General features: G+C 40.4%; 1 protein-coding gene across 1 annotated transcript; it reads left to right on the plus strand.

Annotated features, from left to right (window-relative positions):
• The first annotated feature begins 290 nt into the window (after positions 1–290).
• Positions 291–13,593, plus strand: Lyve1 (lymphatic vessel endothelial hyaluronan receptor 1). The gene is made up of 6 exons (XM_027942411.2): positions 291–545; positions 4,486–4,657; positions 4,777–4,916; positions 11,310–11,603; positions 12,174–12,252; positions 12,783–13,593. Exons 1-6 carry the CDS (start codon positions 461–463, stop codon positions 12,967–12,969), a joined length of 957 nt encoding a protein of 318 aa, XP_027798212.2. The 5' UTR covers positions 291–460; the 3' UTR covers positions 12,970–13,593.
• Positions 13,594–16,184: the final 2,591 nt, after the last annotated feature.

A 16,184-nucleotide genomic window follows, 5' to 3' on the forward strand; every position in this document is an offset into this window, starting at 1 on the left:
AAAGAAGCACACCCACGCTCAATCTCCTTCTGACAGACACATTCCTATGAGTGTGTGAATGAATGGGCTCCACAGCAATAACAACGAATGGTGTGAGAACTGAGCCCACAGGGGAGGGCAAGTGGCAGGGAACATGGGAATTAGGAAAACCGTCGGTAGCTCACCCTGTGCTCTCTGCCTTCCTCATTCGTGTGTTTTCTGAGTCAGCATTAGCTAAATTTTCCAGAAAGCCATCCACAAAGTACAGCCTGGACATTCAAAGGACGTCACTCATTTCCCCCAGTGGCCTTGACAAGTCAGGAGCTTGAAAGCAGGGAAATCCGGATGTCTCAGCTATGAAGTGGAGCAGTGGCCTCAACATATTTCCAGAACCCTCCATCCAGCCTGGTGATTGAGCTGCTGCCTCCCTTGCTGCCAGTGGTCACCTGCAGTGCTTCCCTGGCTCTGAGGGGTTTGCACAATGGCCAAGTGCTTCAGCCTGGTGTTGCTTCTTGCTTCCATCTGGACCTTGAGGTTTCTGGCCCGAGGCTCTGTCAGAGTACAAGGTAGGTTTCTTACCAGATTTCCAAACAGAAGCGAGGCAAGGTCTTGGAAACTGTCCTAAGCCCACTGGGCTCTTGACTAAGGACTACTGACTGGGAATGAGGGCAACACTCAGGGGTCACAGAAGATCTAATGATAGGATGGCTCAGCCAGAAGCGAGCAATTGACCATATTGTCAACTTCACCCACATGATTATGTTTGCCTTGATATCCCTTTGAATATTATTTTGGTTATGGCATATTTTAATAACAATATGTATAAATAAAACATGGAGGATAAATAATTTGTTCTTAAAAGTGTTTCATTCAAGAAGCAAACTATGACTATAGAAAATTTGAAGCAATTACTAAAAAATGGGTAACTGTCACTAAGTATTGTCCTATTTTGTGTTTTTAGAAGTATTGGCAAAATTATTTTAATTCCAAGTACATCATGCTATACATTAAATACTATGTATTAATATGCATTGAATTTAATATGCGGGAAATTAACTGAAAAAAAATTTGTGAAAATGTAAGTTTAAAAATTCACCGTCAGCTCCCTTCCAAAGGAATGACTTAAAGTGATTTCTGGGCTTTTGGGATGTCTAAATGGAAATTTCATTCTGCACTGTAGGCAAAAAATTGTAACCACAAATCACTTATTACAGCTCTGGGCAAATGAAAATCTGAGCACTTTTATTAAAGGGAAAATAGTTTTTTCCTCTGTTGGAAGATGCCACAAGATATAAAATATAACTGTGAGAGACACTTGGAATTGACTCATATATTGTACTTTAATTTCATAAGGGAGTTTAGAGTTCTATGATTGATATTTGCCGCCGCCTCCCAAATATCAGAACAGTTACTTGGGGTCTTTTTGTATTGTACTGAGTATTGAACCCAGTGTTGCTTTACCAGTGAGCCACATCCTCAGCCCTTTTTTAAAAAAATTTTAAGACAGAGTCTCACTAAGGAACTTATGGCCTACTAAGTTGCTGAGGCTGAACTTGAACTTGTGATCCTCCTGCCTCAGCCTCCTGAGTTGCTTGGATTACAGGCTTGCACCATCATGCCTCACCAGAACAGTTACTTTTACTAATTTAGATACTGGGAATTGAACCCAGAGGTGCTTTATCACTGAGCCACATACCCAGCCCTTTTTATTTTTTATAGCTCACTAAGTAACCTAGGCTGGCCTCAAACTTGTGATTCTCCTACCTCAGCCTCCCAAATCGCTGGGATTACATGCTTGTGACACTGAGCCCAACAGAAATGTTACTTTTTTTTTGGTGGGAGAGGGTACCGGGGATGGAGCTCAGGGGCACTTGGCCGCTGAGCCACATCCCTAGCCATATTTTGTATTTTAGATTCAGGGTCTCACTAAGCTGCTAAGCATCTCACTATTGCTGAGGATGGCTTTGAACTCACTATTCTCCTGTCTCAGCCTCCCAAGCTGCTGAGATTACAGGCATATGCCATGGCTCCTAGAGAAATGTTTCTTTTAAATAAGCTTGGTCCTTTTTGAAATTGCCCTGGGGAGACTTCACTTGTCCCCTCAATGCCGCCATTATTCCAACTATTTGGGAAATCATGCTAAAACAATGACTCCATTGCACTCTGTGCACCGTCCTCAGTGATGACAAAATTTTCCTAAGGAAATTAACTGTTTGGAAGCAACTGAAAGTACCTTAACCACAACTGTGGAATCAAGAGGTGATGAAGGTGAGTGATGGTGATGAAAACTTTTCTGAAGGTCTATTATGTATTATAGAAGGCTTCATTTAATCCTCTCAAGAACACATTTTATGAATAAATAAACAGCAGTCCCACCAAATGTTATGCAGGAGATAAATGCTAAAACTTGGGGTTGAAATCAGCTCTGATTTCCAGGTACATTTTTACTGTTTTCTAAGAAATATTTAAGGAAGGGGCTAGCAGAGTGCCTCTTAGATTCCAGCTCCCTATTTTTATATCTAAATGAAATAGGAAAGCATGAAATTGCTTAATATTTGTTGACTGCTTTCTATGGATCCAGTCTCTGTGAGGTACAAGTTATCTCATTTAATTCCAAATAAAAATCCTGGGATAATGTAGCCATCTCCATTTTACAGACAAGAACACTAACTTGTCCAAGGTCCTAAGGACCAGTTAACAACAGAAGAAATTTCTAAAGCCAGGTCTATTCGCACAAAATAGGTCTATCATTTATCTAAATAATAGCATTACTCTAAATAGTAGCAAGACCACTTTATAGTGTAACAAAGACTGTCTCTGAAGTCAATTTCCAAAGAAGCAATGATAAGATGTCTGAGCAATAGCAAGCTTATATGCCAAAGGAGCCAAATTCAAGGACAAGTGGACAACTGTCTGTGAATGTGTGTTTGTCTGTCTCCCTGCAGTAAAGTGGAAGGCAGAATCTGCCCCCAAGTTTCTTATGTCCTTGGGTTTAGAAAAGACACTTACACAAGTTTTAAATTTTCTCTTAAAAGAAGCAGGGTTTAGCACAGAATAATATCAACAGATGATAGGTGTGGGAATTACTATTGATTTTAGTATTAATATCAGCATTGGCATAGGCATGAACATCAGTGCATACAGTCATAGGTCGCTTTGTGGCCCCAGGCACAAACATTGGTATTAGGGTATTGACTTTCTAGTCTCTCTTGGTGACAGCAGAATCTGGATGCAAACAAGGCCACTTGCAAATACACATCCCTTCCTCTAGCCCCTGCTTCAGAACACAGCAAGATCACACAAAGGACTTAGAGATGTTCCTTCTATGTTTACAATAAGAAATTTCCTTTAAATACCAACCTAGAAAGTGATGGAGACATTTCTGCATCCACCACATAGAGCTCTCTGAACAACCAATTACTTGGGAGATTAAAATGCCCTTTGATGCCTTTTTTTCGATGAAGCCCAATAGGAATAATGTACTTGAATATAGTGCAACATGGTAATTTTATATGGTCTATAAATCCAAGAACCTAGAGGGAAAGGGTCAAATCAGTTCCCAAGTCCATTAGATTTTGGGTAAAAATATTAGCTACATCTTAACAGTTCATCTGCCTCAGCTGCCCCAGGAAGATCAATTATTAAACAGACTAAAACCAAAATGCTTTGAAGATGACATAACGGTGACGTTATCTATGATTACATATCAGTACCTACTTTATGGTAGGCACTATGCTAAACATTTTTACTAGAAATTCATTCACATGATTCTCACTACCCTATCCAGTAGATCCTGTAACTGTCCATATTGTAAATAAGGAATCTGAAGCTCGAAGACATAAAGTAACTAGCCTGAAGTCACAGAGCTAGCAAGAAGCTTAGACTAGTTCCAGCCCAGGTCTGACTCTAAAATTCTATTTCCTTTATTTAGTTTCTCTGCCATGCAAGATTTATTGCCCAGGAACTCCAGGAACTTCTGAGTAAGCCTGCCCCCCAATGGTCAGAGAAGACCTGGAACCGAGAGAGCCCACATTCTGTTAAAATGAATGCAACATTTTCAGTCTATTTCAGAAATAGTGGTGTCCCCAACTACATTGATTGGGAGCATTGCTAATATTAATAATTATTCTATTAACCCAAGGCCTGAATTCAGTCTTTCCCAAAGCCTCAGAGGCTTCATTTTACAGAGTCCAAAAAGATTGGCAGCAGCTCTATTACCTAGACCACACCCCAGGAGCTAGCAGCCAAAGTCCCCATGCAATGAATGAGGTACCTTAATAGAGATGGATAGGATGGATTTGGATCTGGTGAGATTTGCAGCTTGAACCAGAGCAAGCATCCATCTAACCCAGCAGGCTGTCCTTGTAGGAAACTCCTGTTATTTCTAAATTCAATCCCAGCCCCCTGACCTACTGCCACAACACAGTAACAAATCTCTTGCGAGAAGGAGAGCCTAAGGTGTGGGGCAAGGGCAAAGCACTGAGCACCTATGTGATTTCCCTGCAGAGCTTTCCATCTCACTGCCGTGCAGAATTCTGGGGGTCACCCTCGTGAACAAAAAGGTACATCGGCAGATGAACTTCACAGAAGCCAAGGAGGCCTGCAGGCTGCTGGGACTAACTTTGGCCAGCAAAGACCAGGTGGAAGCAGCATGGAAGTCTGGCTTTGAGACCTGCAGGTGAGGAACGACTGGATTCACTAATGCGGCTGGAGCTCCTTTGACACTGTGTTCTTATTCGGCACTAGACATGGTGCTTTCTAATCCTTTGTCCATTCAATGAGTGTGTTCTTTTCCAGTTATGGGTGGATTGGAGAAGGGTACACGGTCATCCCTCGGATTCTCCCGAACCCCAAGTGTGGGAAGAATGGGATAGGCGTCCTGAGTTGGAAAGTTCCGGTTAGCCAGACGTTCAGGGCCTATTGTCACAACTCATCTGGTGAGTCCACCCTGCAGCCTCTCCATGTGGCATGTCCTTTATGGGTATTTACAGCTCTGTGGCCTGTTTGGGAAGAGTAACCCTGAGCAGCAATAGAAGCAGCCATAGCAATGGTCAGCCAATTCTCCTAAGACTGTCTCTGACTGAGCTCATGGGGGCAGTGTGCCCCCCAGAGCAAAAATTAGGGAAAAATGACTGAAAGGCAGTCTAAGAAGAGAGCATCCCAGGAGACTCAATTATTATCTCTACCACCCCTGCTTCCTATAATATAAACAGGAAGAAGGGAAGGAACCAAATGTCACATGTATGTGACCCATTCACTGTGGATGAAGCATTATGCAGGTTAGTTGTCTCCGAACCTCCACAGCTGCCCTGTGAAGGTTTTATCATCCTCAGTTACAGGATACAGAAATTCAACCCAGAGGGTGTAAAAACATCCCTAAAGTCTCTCTATTAGTAATTTTCTGTTACTGTAATGAAATACCTGAGGCTGAGTAGTTTATAAAGAAAGGAGGCTATTTAGCTCACAGTTCTGTAGATTCAAGGACATGTTGCCAGCATCAGTTCAGCTCAGGGAATTCTTTGTAGAGAATGGCATCCCAACGGTGGGAATGCTTATGTGAGAGAGAGATCAAATAACAAGCCTGCAAACCAGAGCCTGATCCAGGATGGCAACCCTCTCTACCAGGTTCCTAGGAGAACTGTATCTGTTCCTTTAAAAGGCTGTTACCCTTAATGACCTCCCACCAGGCTCCGCCTCTTAAACGACCCACCACCTCTTAACATCATCACACTGAAGACCAAGCTTCCAACACCTGAATCTTTGGGGATTCTCTCAAACCACATTCAAACTATAGCAGTCTCACCCCTATAAAGGTTCAAACTCAGGTCTAACTCTGACACCTTGCTCTTTCCACTGTTCCACACCTGAAGAGAGGAAATGCAGATGCAACGTTTGACATTTTTAAGAACAAACACAATCTCCATTTAATGACAGAAGGAATTGAATCCCAACCAGTCTAGTAGTCAATTCTCAGAGCATTTTCCCTTAAATCCCTACTTGCTCTCAATTGCCCTAGGAACCACTGTCTGGCCCATTACTTTTCACACATACTCAGATAGTTGACCCTCAGATTAGGTGCTGAGTGGTCCCATACAGGATAGATTTTAAATTCATTCCCTAAGTTCCATGAGATAAATGTTCACCAACCAACATGAGCAAAACCCCAGAAAGGCAGTAGGGAAGACAAGCAGTTAGTTCCCTGAACCTGGGAAAGGCCCTCAGGGCACCTTGTTCAGTTCCCTCACATCATGGATGAAATGACCATGGTTCAGACTGGGGGCAGCACAAATCTGCAGTTAGTGGTAGAGCCCGGCTGGAGCACAGGGCTTCTTCCAACATTTTTTCACCACCGTCCTTCTGTCCTCTGTCTCGTCAGCCTGTCATGGTTGGCTAGGGAATTGGCCATTGACATGCCTGCTTGTCTCATATCCAGCCCATGCCTGTCAAACAGCCTTGTAGCTGCCTTGCCTTCCCGCCAGCTGTCAACGTGACAGTATGAAACCCAGGCCTCTGACTCGGATTCGTCTGTTTACCCATGGTTTCCTTTAACTTGTTCTCTCATCCCCTTGGTTCCTGCATACATCCATCCATCCTTCCTTCTACATTTGTTAGCTGGCATCTGTTAAGCCAAAGGCTTGATTAGACTCATATTCAATATTTTTTGGCAAACATATTTTATAGATGATAATATCATATTGTGTATTTTGGATCACATCACAATAAAAGGCACTTAATGTAATTATGTCCCATTTTTAAATTATGCTTTGATCATTTAATTAAGATGGTGACTGCCAGTTCCCTCTAATGGAATTATAATGATATGTCTTCCCTTTTGTAATTAATAGATAATCTATAATGTGATATTTTTGCACCATGAAAATAGGTGGACCCACAAATTGCCTTTTACCTAACAGTTTAACCAATCATTGATAAGCTTTGCTGGAATCAGTTATTATGTAGGGGGCTGGAAAATGATGATTTTTCTAAATCTATCCTTCCTTCTACATTTATTAGCTTGGCATCTTTGATAAAGAAGAATCTCATTGGGCATGGTGATGCAAGCCTATAATCCCAGCTACTCTGGAGACTGAGGCAAGGAGGATTGCAAGTTCAAAGTCAGCCTGGACAACTTAGTGAGAACCTAACTTAAAGTTTTAAAAAAGTGCTTGGGACATAGCTCAATGGTAGAGCATGCCTTGATTCAATTCCCAGTACCACACACAAAGAAAAGGAGAACTCCCTAAGAGGAAGAACTCTCTCTCTCACACACACACACAGACACTTACATGCACTTTCTCTCTCCAACTTATACTACCATGACACATTATTCATAATGCTCTCAATGTTATAGTCAATCTTACAATTATTATTCTTATGGATGTTCAAATTGTCCCAATTCTGGCAAGTGTGAGCACATTCTAGTTCACTATTGTGTCCTCTATCCTATTTTTGCTAATATATTTAATTTTTTTTTTTTTTTTTTTTTTTTTTTGCTATACTGGGGATTGAACTCAGGGGTGCTCCACCTCTGGGCTACATCCTCAGCCCTTTTTATTTTGAAACAGGGTCTCATTATGTTGCCCAGGCTGCCCTCAAATATGCAATCCTCCTGCCTCAACTTCCTGAGTCACTAGGATTACAGACATGTGCCCCTGCAGTGAGCTTATCCTATTATTTTTTGAGTAATTCCTTGCTCCCTGACACTATGACGTATCCCAGGCTCACTTTGTACTTTCTCTGTCCCAAATGAGAGAACAGCTACTCATTTCTACAAAGAACCTAATTCTTTTTAGTGGAGAATGTTAACTAGAAACCAAGATCTGCATATAGGTTGTTCTCATTACTACTAAAGTTTCCATTGCTTCTTGGTCCTTTTTGAATGAGCAGCTAGGAATGTCATATATATATGACTCATAATTTTAAATATACATATATAAATTATAAGTTTATATTGATAATTCCAGCTCAAATTTAATAATGTATTATTTCTTATTTTACTTTTTAAATATTTGTATCTCTTTTTTCTTTATTGAAAATCTTAGTTCCTTGTAAACTATATATTTTATTATCCTACAAGTTTCAAAATTATAAAACCAATATCATCAAGAATAACAAACCTACTGAGTGGAATTTAAGATTTCTTTGCAAGCCTTTTAGTCCTTAGAACAAATCCTTGCAAAGAATGTCATCAGTGACTTATGTACAAAGGTGACTTGGAAAAAAAATCTCTATTCTATAAGGTTGTATTATCATTTTTAAATAAGGTAAGTTCACTTGTATCTGACTGTGATCATTTAGAGTTCAACTTTTTTTCCTGTGTTTTTTAAAATAGATAAAACACTTACATGGTTCGATGGCCCAAAATATTCTTTTTAAAAGTACAGTCAGAGAATTCTTCCTCCTAATCTTTCCACACTGTTTCCACTCACCATTTGGGTTTCTGGTTTATCGCTGATTGTGTGTATAAAGGGAGCATGTGCATACATGTATTTGTATGTGTGTGTGTGTGTGTGTGTGTTTTGTTTCCCCTTTCTTTCTTACAAAAAACGAATATACTATATACACTACTCTTCACAGAACTTTTTCATCTAAATTCTAGAAATTACTTCATATCTGTTCATAGAGATATTTCTCATTTTAATGGCTACATAGTACTCTACCGGCTGATTATAGCATAGCTTATTCAGCCCCTCTCCCATTGATGGACATTTGGGCTGTTTCCAGTCTTCCTAAGGTCTAAGTTTTAGGATTCCAGATATTTCTAGATTCTCCTTTTTCTGTGCAATTGCAATAAGCTCTTCCTTTGCCCCTGGATTGGGCTGTCTCCCTCTACATTTCATCCTCCACGCACGTCCACTGGTAACTATGTTCCTTCTCTGACCACAGGCTTGAATGACTTCCCATTTGTGAGGGCTTTTGCACATAAAGGTGGACATATATGAGAATTCTGTATGAAATTTAGGAGGTTGGTAGACCCCCATTGAAAATTCCCTCTCCTACATAATTAAGTCCAAATTCTTTAACATGGTAATTATGAATCTTGATACCATGGCCCCACCTATCTTCCCAGTCTTCTACCCTGCTCCCGGCCTATCAAGTTCCCTCTTCCACACACACTATGTACTCTAGCCACACTGCACTCCTTGTTATTTTTCTAACATGACTATACTGTCCAGCTTCTGGATATTTGGATCTTGCTGCTCCTATTGACTGGGATATCCGATTCTGCCTTTGATCCTAGGTGAGCTGTGCTCTCTTTCCGCCTTACAGGCTGCCTTATTCACCCCATGGGTGAGTTCATTCAGCTCTGGGCTCTCGTACCTTCTGTTCTCTTTACTTTGAATGTTTTTGCCCTAGATCTTCAGTGACTGGCCACTTTTCATCATTTGGGTCTCAGCTTGAGTGTCACCTCCCCAAGAGACCTTCTCTTATCGCTCCATCCAAAGTATCTGTCCCTCTTCCTCCACCCTTCTCAGTTGAATTCACATCCTGTCTCATTTTCTTTACACTATTGACCATCCTCTGAAATTCTGGCTTATTTGTTCACTTATTAGCCTACACACCCCTAAAGAACAGGGACTAGGTCTCATTTGCATCATGTCCCTAGCACCTAGAACAGGACCTAACACAGAGTTGGTGCTCCATAAATATTTGCTTTATGAACATACCAATCCTCCATGCTCTGCCCAGATGCCTTAATCCTCGATGATCACCTATTTTCTTATCCTGGAAGTGAGACCCAGGCCTTGTTTGTATTTAATACTAGTCCCCAACGTAGTCTGGTGAGCTGAGTGTTTTCCCCCTGATATTCAGAAATGTTCGTTTTCCATGGAAAGAACCTCAGAATGAAGTGGGATTAAAGAATGCAAAATGGGATTAAAAGTTCAAGGCAGAGAAGGTCAAGGATGATGTCGATTTGAATGGAGGTGTTTTTAAAGTAGAATAGAAAAATAGCACACAATTTAATGCATATGTGGTCAAATTGTTTGATCAGTTGTGTTCGTGAACTTGATTGGCAATTCACTTAATTTTCAAGCAAATCAACTTAATGGAATTACTTTTTGTCTATAACAAACATTCCAACTGATGCTATCCACTTCTGAAAAAAAAAACAGGGATTTAAAATAGATGCAAATTGATATTATAATATGTTTCATGGCTCTGTCATTTACTACTTACTCTGTCATTTACTTGACTTTGAGCAAATCATTCAATTTCTTTCAACTTTAGTAATCTCCTGTGTAAATAAGGGTTTGGTGAAATTGTTAAATGAGTTACCTATTTAAACACCTAGTACCATGGTTGATTTGGAGTCAAATACCAAACAAATATTAGTTTCTTCTCTACCATTTCAACAGATTAGAAAACAAATACACATGCCTCCCATGGTCCTCCCCCCTGCCTTTTATATTTGGGGGTTTAGTTTTGTTTTGTGTTTTATGAGCACAGAGAAATTTGGTTTTAGCAGATCTTGTCCTGAATTGTATCACAAGTATGTCTTGGTTCCTTATCTACTCTTTCTTTCCTGTTGTTTTTCCTTTCTTTTTTATCAAATATTTATTGGGCCAGGCACAGTGGACACAGCATGATGACCAAGCAAGACAGGGTTCCTGCTTGCAGGGGTGGTCATAATCCAATGGGGACCAGTGTAATGAGAACTAGAAGAGGTACAGGAACAAATGTTTGCAGATCCAATCTAGTTCCCAAGTCTACCTAAGAAAGCCAAGGTCAACCTGAGGCCTGAAGGATAGGTAGGAGTTAGGTAAGTAAAGAGCCGGCAGAGAGCCTGAACCCATTTTGTCCCATCATTCCACATGAAGAACACCTATAAAAACTCAAACATAGTATATAATATAATTATATTATAATAATAAGATGAACATAATCACATTATAATGTAATAATTATAATATCAATATAATAATAAATATAAGCTCTACATCATGATTTGCAACCTGTGTCAATTTTATTGGAATATTCGCAGATTTGAAAACTAGGGACTTACTGGGTTAAGGGTGAAGGAAGCTCAAGGGAATGCTAGGCTGTGGGAGAAAACATGTCAGGAGCTGAAGAAATTTTAGTATGGTAGGAGCCATGAGAGACAAGCTGAGCAGATCAATCTTACAATGTCAGCAGGGCAAGACTAAGAAGCACAGCCATGCAAAGTAGAGACAGACTCCAAAGGATGCTAAGGAAGGAAGTGATATAATTAGATTTGCATTTTAGTGAGACCTTTCTGCTGCAGTTTAGCGGGTGATAGGACTAGAGGGAGGAAGAACAGTTGGGATGCGTTGCGATACTTCTCATTTCATTTTTCCCTCTCTGGGCAGATATTTGGGTCAACTCGTGTGTTCCAGAAATTATCACCACTGATGATCCCATGTTTGACACTCAAACTGCACCATACACATCAGAGTTCACGGACAGTGACGGCATCTACTCAGAAGCATTCACAACACCTGTTCTTGCCACTACCCCTGCTCCAGCCACCACTTCTGTTCCACGGAGGAAAAAATTGATTTGCATCACAGAGCTGGTTACGGAAACTAGTTTCATGTCTACAGAAACAGAACCCTCTATTGGAGGGGAAAAAGCTTTCAAGAATGAAGCTGCTGGGTTTGGAGGTAAAAGCTTTTTGTGTCTATGTTCTGTGTTTATGTGTGCTGATGTATAACAGACAATGAATATAGAATACAGTCTGCTTCAGATTAGGCACTTTGCACCTGCTAGATAAAAATGAAAACTCAACACAAATTCAGTTTTCATAAGGGCATAGAACTTTAGAGTCGTAAAGAACCTTAATGATTAAACTACAGATCACGAGTATAAAAGAGTTTCACTGTTGGGAACTCAAGATTTATAAAAATACATTGTTATGTTATTATATGTTCAAAAATCATCACCTTAACTGCCTGTTACTTAATTAATTTCTGACCTCTCTTTGTCAGGCAGACTTGTTAGCTAGATTGGGTCACTAGAGTTCATTAGGAAATGAACTCTACCTTTTGAACTGCAATTGCGTAGAGTCGAGTCGGAGAGGCAAGGCTGAGGAATCTATAGGCAGGAAGCCAAGAGGCTGGCGAGGGTCAGAGAGAAGGCTCTTCTCCTGCACTACCTATTGTCCACATCATGTGTATCATGAGATGCGCAGTAGGCTCCGTGAAGGACCTGAAGGCCTTCTCTGTTTCCTCCAGGTGTTCCCACGGCTCTGCTGGTACTTGCTCTTCTCTTCTTTGGTGCTGCAGCTGGTCTGGCAGTTTGCTACATCAAAAGGTAAGATTGTTGGTACATTGCTGGCCTTGTCATCTTTGTCACATCCCTACCTTGTGTTTTCTGGGATTGTTATTGGCATTTTATTGGTCAAAACGGAGACGGCACTACTATAAATTTTCTCCTTCATCTGGCCTCTCTTCCCTACCAACTTGTCTTTCCTACACTTGCAGCATAGGCATGTCGTCCAGACTGTAGACACCGGTCAATGGGTGTCCCTTTGAAAATCAGGATATAAAAAGGAAAGTTTGACATCTAGGGAAAATTTATATGCTACATTTGATTTTCGGGTTCTTGTTTTTCCTGGAAGAGTTGAGAGTCCAGCCTAAAGCTGGGCCTATGGACATACCATCTGATTTAAATGACTCCGTTAAAGTGGGGGGAATTAATGTTTTGGGGGCGTGCCTTAGCATCATTCCAAAATAAAGGTATTTGGTGGACTGTGCCAATAAGCACCGTTGCCGGTGAGGTGTTGATTATTGTGATGCGGGTTACATAGAAATCTCACACTTTAATTTTACGTATGCTTGCAGGTATGTGAAGGCTTTTCCGTTTACAAACAAGAATCAACAGAAGGAAATGATTGAAACCAAATTAGTGAAGGAGGAGAAAGCTGATGATGGCAGTCCTAATGAAGAATCAAAGAAAACAAATAAAAATCCAGAGGAGCCCAAGAGTCCACCCAAAACCACAGTGCGATGCCTGGAAGCTGAAGTTTAGATGCAAAAAGAAATGAAAAGCCACACCTGAGGCTAGTTTCTTTCCTGAACCATCCCAGCTCCAGGTGGGGAATCTAAAAGGGCCAAAGAACCAAAGAAGAAAGTCCACCATTGGTTCCTAATGGGAATCAGCTCAAGGCTGCCTTTGGGCTATGATGTTCTCCAAAGGGACCCCCTCTTCTTACCGCACCCCTTTCTGGACCCTATCTTTCTACCTCCAAAACTTCCCACAACCTCTCCAGCCTGCCTGTGTCCTAGTAATATCCCACTGGGAGAAAGGAGCTTTGCAAAGTACAAGGACCCAGGAGTACTCATCTGTACACATTTGTAAACTGGCTTCTGGGTTGGCAGAGACTAGGGAGTAACAGGCAGACGCGTCACTGAGACCAGGCTGGCTCCGTAGCCCAGAGCCTCTCTGCAGCTCTGAAAGGGAAACACTTATATCACCTGACAGGTCCCTTTGAGCCAGGCACAAAAGGTTTGAGACCTAATCTCTGGGAAGCCAAAATAAATAGAGCGATAGAAGGAGGCCAGGATCCTGCCAGCACCATTGTCAGCAGGGACTGTAAACACAGAGGGCCAGGTATTCTTCCCTGAGCAAATTGATTGGAAACACTTTTTAGAACATTCTCACACTTTCTTTTCTCTCTACTATTTTCTCTACTATTCCTCTGATTTTCTCCAGAGGAATAGACTTTTATAAGGAACAACCCCCCCAAAAAAGTACAAATTTCTGTTTTTATCTGGATTAAGAAATTATTATTAAAGACAATTACTGTTAAAAAGTAATAAAATTCAACAGTTAGTTGTCAAATGTCTACTATAGGTTGATTATCCTTTATCTGAAATGCTTGGGATCAGAAGTGTTTTGTATTTTGGATTTTTTTTAGATTTTTTAATATTTGCATATACATGTTAACTATCTTGGGGATGGACTCCAAATCTGAACACAAAATTATTTTATGTTTCATATATCCCTCATACACTTAGCCTGAAGGTAATTTCATACAATATTTTTAATAATTTTGGGGGCTTGAAACAGTTTCATGATGTAGAATTTTCCAATTGCGGATGTCATGTTGACTCTCAAGAATTTCTAGATTTTTGGAGCATTTTGGATTTTGGATTTTTGGATTAGGGATGCTATATATGTATAGGTCAATGTGTACATATCAGGTGCTGTGCAAGATATTACATTCTATAACTGAATATTATTCACCAAAAAATTGCATATAGTTGAGTGCTGTCTGAAGCTAATTTTTTTCTAGTTTTGATATGCCTTCCTTGCCTACTTCCAAACTAATTGTGGGCATTGATTTGTGTTTTTTTTTCTTTTTGTTTGTTTTTGTTTTGCTAAGACTAATCCATTCATTTTCTTTAATATGGCAACTATTATAACATTAATTTATTATTAACATACCTAACATTATTACCTCTGTATACCAAAGCACAAATTTTAAAATGTCATTAACAAACATATCACTAGCTCTTGTTTTTCTAGCAAGAGCTTTGTGAGAGGTGCAGAACTATTTGTGCCAAAAAAAAAAAAAATTAAAGCATTTAGAAAATTTATTTGCTCTCTTATTTACATAGATGCATTATATCTTTCATGAAAAATTTAAATAGCACCAAATTATAATCTGTAGTTTGAAAAAGTGAAAGGACAACTTTGGTTGCTAAAATTCAGATTCATGTAAACGCAGCAGTATATAATCACCATGTGGACCGTCCTTGCTTCAGTTAGTCTCATGTTAAGTTGGTCAAGCACACATGTATTAATTAGTCTTTTACTTGCAACTCAAGTGCTACATCCCAATCCACACAGGGTTCACAGGGAGCTGGATTCAGGACAGCTCATCTGTCTTGGCTCCCCAGCTTTCCCTCTCCCACTCTCTAGACGCCTATCTCCCTCCCCTCACCAGTGACCCTGCAGCCCCAGTCCTTGCAGTCCAGAGGTTAGAACCTGGGGGTCTTCTTTTGGATTGGCCTATAATTAAACAGTTGACACTTAATTCAATTGTCAATAATTAAAAATCAGAAATCTTATGTTTATATTTCTAGGTTCCCTTGGAAAAAATGGAAAGATCTAGAATAGAGAACCCATATTATCTCACTGCATAATTACCTGAGATAGAGCAATGCTGTCCCTCTTGAGGGGGCAGGCTCTCATTTCCCCCGCCCTCATCACTGAGTTGCATCCTCATGCCAAAGGAAGGGTGCCAAACCCAAGGATCCTGCGGCACTGTTGCCTTTGTCATGTCCTGCCCATGTCCCTCATTTGTATTACCCACCTGGCCCTTATGAGTTGGAATCTCTGGTTCTTCTGCTTTATCATCTTTTTTACCCAGTTCTTGGGAAGTAAAGAAGAAAAGGAAAAAAGCTTAAACACTGGCCTTCCTCTGGGTGTGTTAGCTGAAAAAACTCAGACCTTCCACACATCTCCCATCTGTGGGCATCTACTATGTATGAGGATGCTGTCGCCTACTTCTGTTCGTTTAGACAAGTGTGTGCTCTTCCCAGGAGGAGAAAGTGGAAGGAGAAAAATCCACACAGTCACATATATAGATAGCTCCTCATCACCATGGTTCCACATCCAGTCAACCAAGAGTGGATTGAAAATATTTGGGAAAAAAATTGTGCCTGTGCATTTACATTGCATTCAATATTATAAGTAATATAGAGATGATTTAAAGTATTCAGGAGGAATATGCCATTTTATGTAATGGACTTGGGCATCTGTGGATTTTGTCATCTGAGGGGGAGACTGGATTCAATCCCCTGAAAGTACCAAGGAGCAATAGTAATCACTCAGTAGCCCAAATGTCATTTGCAAACACACTAATGAAAATGTAACTCCCATCATTATGCAAGGTAGGAAAGGGAGGAAACTAGTATTTATTGAGCACTTAAAAAGTGACAGTCATTAATCTCCACACCTTCCCTGAGAGGTCAGGACTATTACTGACATTTTGTCAGTTAGAATATTGGGTTTTTAGAGGATTCAAATCACTTTTGGAGGTCACAGCTCTAGTTAAATGATAAAGGCAGGATTTGATCCAAGGGTGACTGCAAAACCCATGCTCCTTTCCCTAAACCACAAAACATTTCTTGCCAATGACATCATAGGGATGGATGGAAATTGTTCCAACATGCAAGTTTGAAATCAGTCACCTGCCAAAAACAACAGGGCAAAATAAGGAAAACAACTCAGGACTC

Source organism: Marmota flaviventris, chromosome 9 (assembly GCF_047511675.1).
Source record: "Marmota flaviventris isolate mMarFla1 chromosome 9, mMarFla1.hap1, whole genome shotgun sequence".
NCBI classification, from domain to species: Eukaryota; Metazoa; Chordata; class Mammalia; order Rodentia; family Sciuridae; genus Marmota; species Marmota flaviventris.

Coding starts and splice junctions, on each gene's coding strand:
- Lyve1 (XM_027942411.2), top strand. CDS start 461: ATGGCCAAGTGCTTCAGCCTGGTGTTGCTTCTTGCTTCCATCTGGACC. Junction 4,917..11,309: donor CTATTGTCACAACTCATCTG/GTGAGTCCACCC, acceptor CTCTCTGGGCAG/ATATTTGGGTCAACTCGTGT. Junction 11,604..12,173: donor TGAAGCTGCTGGGTTTGGAG/GTAAAAGCTTTT, acceptor TGTTTCCTCCAG/GTGTTCCCACGGCTCTGCTG.